This window comes from Netta rufina (genome assembly GCF_964035555.1).
Source record: "Netta rufina genome assembly, chromosome: 21".
Taxonomy (NCBI): domain Eukaryota; kingdom Metazoa; phylum Chordata; class Aves; order Anseriformes; family Anatidae; genus Netta; species Netta rufina.
The window spans coordinates 7,868,769-7,876,309 of NC_140145.1; the positions used below are offsets into that span (position 1 = coordinate 7,868,769).

General features: G+C 49.8%; 1 protein-coding gene across 1 annotated transcript; it reads right to left on the minus strand.

Moving 5' to 3' along the window:
- Positions 1 to 35: 35 nt before the first annotated feature.
- Positions 36 to 3,288, minus strand: TMIGD1 (transmembrane and immunoglobulin domain containing 1; the record flags this gene model as incomplete). Its single annotated transcript, XM_084299948.1, has 5 exons — positions 36 to 68; positions 339 to 442; positions 1,192 to 1,473; positions 1,960 to 2,238; positions 3,117 to 3,288. 5 exons carry the CDS (start codon positions 3,286 to 3,288, stop codon positions 36 to 38), a joined length of 870 nt encoding a protein of 289 aa, XP_084156074.1.
- Positions 3,289 to 7,541: the final 4,253 nt, after the last annotated feature.

Genomic DNA, 7,541 nt, shown 5'->3' on the forward strand with positions numbered 1-7,541 from the left:
GTTCTGGGAAGCTGCATGAATAAGCAGTCAAATACTTACAGAGCTGTTTCACTTGATTTCTTGAAGCACTGAAAATAAAGACAGAGTCCTGTTATCTTTCATATGTTCTGGCCAAGGGGTATTTTTACTAATGTCTCACATGTGTGTAATTCTTTCCCCCTAGAATACCTAATATTTGATTTATCTACTGGTAAATCTAACGCAGGAGGTAGTACATAATGGTTCTCTAACACTGAAAGCAACCCAACAAAGCAGTATAGAAAAGGCAGAAAACAAAAGGGCATTGCAGCAAAACAATCTACTTTTTTTTTTCCCTCAGAAACTAGATCTATCCATACCTTAAAAATTTTATCTTTTCGAGCCACAATTCCAAAAAGCACGGTGAGCGTAACCACCACCACAGCAGCAATAACAGCCTCCATGGGGAAAACAGGTTTTTTATCTGTAAAGAGGGGAGAGGAGGTTGTGTATCTGCTAGATTGGTACAGTTACATAAAACAAGTCATTTCACAGAACCACAGAAAGGCACATTTCTATTTTGGCGAACAAAAGGAGGAATTAAAATGTCGGTCCCTGCAGAGGATCCCCGGGGTACTGTTACGTGTGGCAATATGGATGTCCAGCTGTATCACTGACAGCTAACGTTGCTTTTATCTCTTTTTCAGGACACCATGGGCAGTGTGGTGGGCAGTGGATGCCCCTAATCTGGTGGGCCACCTGACCAAGCATCACCTGTCAGAGACACAGGCATCCAGCACGGCTCAGCCTCCGCCTGCCCGTAGTCCACAGAGGTACAGTCATTTCTGGAGGACAGCTAATCTCTCTTGCCTTTAGCAGCTTTTTTAGCATGACAGAATACTGTGGTTGGAATACAAAGCTTCAAGTGAGACCTGAGGTGCTTTAAAACACACTTGGATGTGCCCTGTCATCATGGGAAGTGAGAAAGTGGGACGAGTCTGCTTCAGGCCATGCTTGCCAAGTGCCTTTGAATAACAAGTAAAGCAGGAAAGGCCTTTACTGGTGCTGTGCACCTGGGCGCAGGTGAGATCCTCATAAACACGGGGAGTTTGCCACTTTCCACTTACATTTCTTTACACTTCTCCACCATATTAATGTAAGTGGATTGCTATCGTTGTAAAACAGAACGGAGAGTTAGGTGTGAACCTTATTGTTTAGCAGCAGCCTTGTTACCTTCAACTATCAGGTGGAAATTCTTTCTCCCGGTTCCCAAAGAGGATTTCACCTCACAGGTGTAGGTCCCATTGTCAGACTTCACTACTTCCGTGATAGAGAGCTGGAAGACCTCGCTAGTCTGGTACACCTGGTAGCGATCTTGCTGTAGGGTCAGGATGGTGTCGTTCTTGTACCAGGTTGCTTGGCCTTGCGGGTTGGATTTGGCATTGCAGGTCAGAGTGACGTCTTTGTCTTCTTCGGCTTTGACGGTCTCGTCTTCTTCAGTCACGTTGGGAGGAACTGTTCAGAGTAAATGCAGATAAATAGGTCATTAACAACGCTGCTCACCATTAAACAGGAAATAACTTCGCTTTTCACATCACTTGTGCGCCTTGTTTAAATGGGGTTGGCACGCTGCCCTGCAGCCCTTCGTGATCCCCAGGGATCAGCAGGGCAGGCATGACAGTCGCTCCCGTGACTCCCCTGCCCTGACTTGTATCCTTGAGAAAGAATCTAGGTGGAGGCAGGGACATAGCCAGAAAATCTTCTTAAGGGCCCACCCACTCCCTGTAAAAGAGGCATCAGATCAGGCCATAAGCAACAGTGTGGAAAGGGAGTGTCTTACCACGTGAGCTGTCTCCTCCTAAACGCATTTTTTCCGGGTGAACACAGTGTACAAGGGTGCAAAACACCCTGCCTTCAACTCACACCCAGACCCCAAGGTGCTCAGCCCATGATTCTGTCTCACCAGGCCGTTCCACACAGATATCCACAACAACGACTCACACTGGACATCCAGGATCACCGAGACCTTGATGGATTTGTCCCGCATCAGCTTGCACGTGAAGGTGACACCATTGTCGGTCTCAGTGGCCGGGGAGATGCAGATGTTGCTGATGTTCACTTTGTTCCCATCTTTCAGATCCACTTGGCCATCTCCTCGGTACCAGAGCAGCTCCTCGGCCTTGCTGCTGTTCCGTACCAGGCAGGAGAGGGAGATGGGAGTCCCAGATGATGTGGACAGGGTGAAGTCAGCAGCATGGTTGTTTACAGACAGTTCCACACCTGCAGAAGGAGAATGAGGGCATTTGGGTGTCCTAAGCTGTACCCTTCCCACAGAAGCCCTGCGGTTTCCCCAGGCCTTGACTTTGAAGGAGACACTGACAGAAGAGCTTCAGGCTTCAACATGACACAGCTTTCAAGTGTGACTTTAGTTTCTGAGACAGGAAGCATCTTCATCACAAAGCTCACTTCATGGTTACTTAAAATCAAAGTGAGGCATTTGCAACTGACTGCGTGAATGCCAAAGCCTGACCTATAATAAGACAATGTCTGAAAACCACATTATGTCAGCAACGATGTAACACACAGCAAAAGAGCATCCTGCCAGTATTGCCCAACTTTCTGCTACAAATCACTGATGCAGCATACCTGTGCCCTCAGTTTTCGTGACACAGTTTGGTATTCTGCTTTTTGGCTTGAGCTGAATGTGCTTGAGAGTGTAGAGTAGTGAATCAGCTCCTCTGCCATGCCCAGGCAGTTTGTGAGTTGCAGTTAATCTAACGTACAAACCTCAGGATGCATTAAATGGGAAAACAGTATGGGAAATAAATTTTTCTATCAAGTTAAAACTCACTAGACTAACCAGTCATGGATTAACGAGCTAAAAGTACATTGCAGAATATAAAGGCACAGCGGCCTCGTCATTCCCGTGCAGCTGCTGCACTAACATTTGAAAATGCTGATGCTTCCCCATTCCCTGCTCAGCTCCTCTAAAATCAGAGGCCGGCTTTTAGGCAGTCCTCAGGGAAAGAGCTCCAGAGCATACGAAAACTTGGGATGCTGCTGTGGCACATCACCCTGGGCAGCACCCAGCCCCGGTTTCTCCTGTCAGCACGAGGTGGTTCGGACAAAGTGATGATGGATTTTTTTCCATTGCTTACCTGTGGCTACGCATGCCAAAAAGCAAACCACGAGGACAGGCACTGCATAGGGGACTGCAAGGCTGCTTTTCTGTGCCATCTCCGAGGAGCCCAGCCGGTGCCTGTTGAAGAGAGGGAAGGCCACAGCGCTGCTGCCGCTGCTGGGGCTCGCAGAGCGGCTGCCTGCTGCCATCAGGCACCCTGGGGAGAGCCCTCACCGACACCAGGCCAGGGTCACTGGGGATAAACTAAGCCAAGTTGTTGCACAACTTTTTCCAAGTCCAAGCATAATCAAGGAGATTTTGTGTCTTTCACCTCCGTTGCATGAATCCGTTGCCTCTCACTACCTGTCTGCCAGGGGCGGCTGTCTCTGGGATGTGGCAGAGGACTTACCTTGGGAAGTGTCCCAGGAGAGGCTGCTTCTGAAAAGAAATGTGCAACGCTCTCCTCCCCGCATTTATAAGGTCTGGATTTTAATATTTTATGGTAGTTCACTAAGAAGTGAGTCCATAAAATGGGTTCAAGGCCTCATTTAATTCCTGGATTTCTGAGCTCCCAGAACACTGAAGAAAAGTATTTGCTGGGCTCTGCTGTCTGTTTTATGAGACTTGCTGAGGCAATGAGTAACTAATGAGAAAGTTCCTGCATCAGCTATAAAGACCTTCTGCCAAAAATAACACCTTTTCACTTTTCAAACAGCTTTCTGGCTGTTTGTGACACCGTTTCAAGCCGTAGGAAGTTTATCCTAGATTATTCTTGAACAGGAGGAGACTCCGATACTCCCCTTCCTGCCTGCAGGTCCGTTGCTGTGTCCTTCTTTGATGGAAAAAGGAGAAAATGCACCGATTCAGACTTTGAACCGTGTGTTGGCAGAGGAGGGAGCAGAGCCACTGCCCTGCTAAAAGGTGAGTACCCTCGGCTAGCTCAGCCCCTGGGAAGAGCGAGGGTCGCCGCGCTGAAGTGGTGCCGCATGATAAAAAGGAAATGTTTAGAGTAAATGAGGATGTGAAGGATGAAAGCACGGAGATTGGGGTGTGTTTTTCAGTCTAGAAAGAAGAGCAAAGGAATTAGAGGTTCCATGGTGGGTCTGTCATGATGCAGGGCACAGCATCAAATGGCACCTGGAGAAAATTCTGCCCTGGATTTGCCCCAAGTCTGTGTGACAGGCAGCAAGGTGAACTGGGGTTCCTTGGGTTTACAGTTTTGAAATGAAAGCGATGGCAGTGCCCTGTTTTGCAATGGGATTTGGGAACTGCCAAAGGAAGGGAGACTAGAAAAGCAAGGTGTTAACTTGGCCAGAGGCACCGAAAGGGAATGCTCTAAAACTGATAAGAATTACTTTCGCAATGACTTTTTGCATATTCCCTTTTATAAAGGGCACAATCATCCTGTGGGAGTCTAATTACCGCCGAGGTCTCAAGCTGAGTGGGTTGCGTTATCCACCTTCCCGGGACACCTAGGAGGGACAGAAACGTCATGTTCCGGGACGTAAAGCAGCCCCTGGTGACTCAGACGAGGAGGAACCCTTCAGACAGGCAGAACCCCGGTGAGTCTCCGCGGCAGCAGATCCAGTGCCCTCCTTTGAGGTGTTTGGATTGTGTCAAGGCTGGGTTAGGCAGAGCTGGGCTTGAGCCACAACCATCCACCCACCCGCTCCTCCTCGCCGTCCTTATGGCAACAGTGGGCTGACAATAATAAACCCCAATTAAGCCTGTTGTTAAATATGACTCTGAGCAGCCCCGAAGGGAGTAAATTAACACACAGCAGTCTATTTCTGGGTGTAATCCAAGCCTTGGAAACCCGAGAAGAAAAGATTTAGAACGTGATAGAGATTGGGCCAAAGTTCATTTTCCACTGGCTGTCTTAACTTCCAGCTCCAACCTCCTCCTTGGTTTGGTTTCCACTTGATTATCCTCAGTGCCTCCAGGGGTAGAGAGCACAACGAGTAATCCCCTGAACGTTCGCTGGCAGGCAGCACAATTGATATTCAGCAGTGAGGGTGGAAGATTGCTCCTGGAGTCTGGGGCACAGCAGGATCTGCACCAACGTGCGGGAGCTGGGGAGCGAATCCACGGGCTGGGCTGTGTTGTGAGGCGAGCAGTGCCTCCAAGCCCACTGTAATCCTGCTCCAGAAAACGTTTGCAACAGAGCCTGAGGCTCTGCTCCAAGCCTGCTCCCGTCTTCCTACTCATGGTGGTTCTCCTCTCCTAATCCCTTTTTAATATGCGGTGCTACATATTTTGCAACCCCATTGTTCGGGCATGACTCTAACACAGCCTCCGCTTGCCAGCTGTCAGCTGACGGGGCCGGGCTGCCAGGGGATGCCACGAGCATCCTCAGCACCCCTGGGCCTCCCCCAAAACCGATTTTCCCAATGTAAAGATCAGGAAGGATGAGACATGGATTTGCAGGCTCGCAGCCCATGCCCCACATATTGTCCACTGTTGGGACAGAATTTTTTCACAAGTTGGTTAATAATTCTGTTTCCGGATCGCCCTGAAATGAAAGGTCACACGCTCTGAATAGCCGTGGGAAGGAGAAAGAATAGCAAAAGGAGTGCTGGACCAGTGCACGTTGTAAAAAATGATGCAAAAGAAGGCACTCAGCAGGCGAGTGGCATCTGGGCTGCGACGCGGTGCTGGTGAGTAATGGGTGCGGGTTTGGGTGTGGAGGCACGGGGTGCGGGTGCCCCCTGCGGGACACAGGGTGCCTCTGGCAGCCCGTGGCACTGGCCCAAGCTGTGGGTAGCAGCTTGGAGCAGGGGTGTGGGACCTCCTGGGTGGGTTTGGGTTTCATCCTGGCGTGGGAAGCCCCCTGAGGAGCCTGTGCTGGCAGCGGTGCAGCACAGAGCTGTATCCTGGCCTCGCTGTGCTCATCTTTCAGAAGTTTAGGTAGTTTTTTTTAGGCAGGCATCAAGGTTTAAATTGTTCAAACAATTCCTTGAAGCTGTTGTTTCAGGATCTTCTGAGCTCTCCCTCCTTGAAGTGAGCACGAGGAGCAGAAATGTGTCCAGGAGGGCAAGTCTGACCTGTAGGGAAGAGCATCGAGGCACTCGCCAGCATTTCCTGTGCTGTGATGAAAACATCCAGAGACTGCAGGAACTCTGAGGAGTGTGCAGGGACGTCGTGGCATGCTGCTGCACCAGAGTGCCTGCTGCTGTTCTCAGCCCTCTTCCCGAACTGCTCTGGGTCACATTCGGCGCTGCTGGCACGCCTCGTCGCCGGTCTTGATTTAGAAAACTAAAGATAGCACCCGAGTGTGGCCGTTGCTATCCTAACCTGAGAAATACAGTCCCAAATAAAAGCAAATGTGAAAAGAACTTAGCATGACATTAGCAATATAGGTCCCTGCGGGAGATAAAGGTGAGTTTTCTGTACTGAATTCCACCTCGGTGGTGGTCCTTGCAGCTTCCCATCTAGGGAGTCCTGTTTAACAGCCTTCAGCTTTCACACCTAGTAGCACTCAGGCAAATTAATAATATTGATCCTTAATTTGCATCATGAAACTCCATTTTCAACCTGATTAAAGCAATTTGCAAGGCAGTCTCCTGCCTCAGCAGGCTTGTAGCAGAGATTGTCTGCTAGGTCCCTGTGACTTCGTTGTTTTTCAGGACAGAAAACATGCCTCTGCCACTGCGGGGCAGGACTTCAACGGTTTTTTCTTCCTCTGGGAAAAGAAAATGACTGGGGATGCTGCTAAGTTGGGTGCCTGTTTCTTGCCTGATTTAGATGCTCTCTGATGGCCAGTGCAGGAAATTCCTTGGTATTATTCTCAGATCTGCTTCTCTTTCATCGCTGTTCTTCTGTGGCTACTCTACAGCCCGGACCCAAGATATTTTTGCCTACCTAGGAACCATCATCACCAGTGGGATTTCTCGGAAGTGCTCTGCTGGAAATCCGAGTGCTGATTTGATTGTGTGAAGACCTGCCAAAAAACACGAGCAGTTTGAACTTCCCTGCTGTGGAGTCATCCCCCGTTCCCTGGGCGAGGAATCCGCAAAGCCCCAGCTGCTCCATCTTGCTGGTTGACGGGGAGCCACTCGCTGCCAGTCTTCAGGAGGAAACCTCAGGGGCTGAAACCACCACAGAGGGTGTTGTAAGGCAAAAGCCACAGCCCCCACGTAACCCGCCTTGTGGTGTGCCAGGGCTGCAGCTCCCTGCACACAGGAGCACGGAGCAGAGCTGGAGGAGTCCCGCAGGTCAGTCCCTCACCTGTGGTCGTGCTCACCCAGGGGCCTGGCAGGCCGAGCTCCTAGGCTGGCCCAAGGAAGCGTGGAGGTTTTGTTGTTAGTGGCTGCAGAGAAAATGACGGGGTGAGTCAGTCCTCTGCCACATGCTGCTTTTACAATTGGTTTGTTGAAATTCCAGACAAGCGGGCTTTTATCAGCTAAAAAGGGAAATGAGCTCAGTTACTCTGTGTAAATCCAGAGTGATTTATTTGTAGACG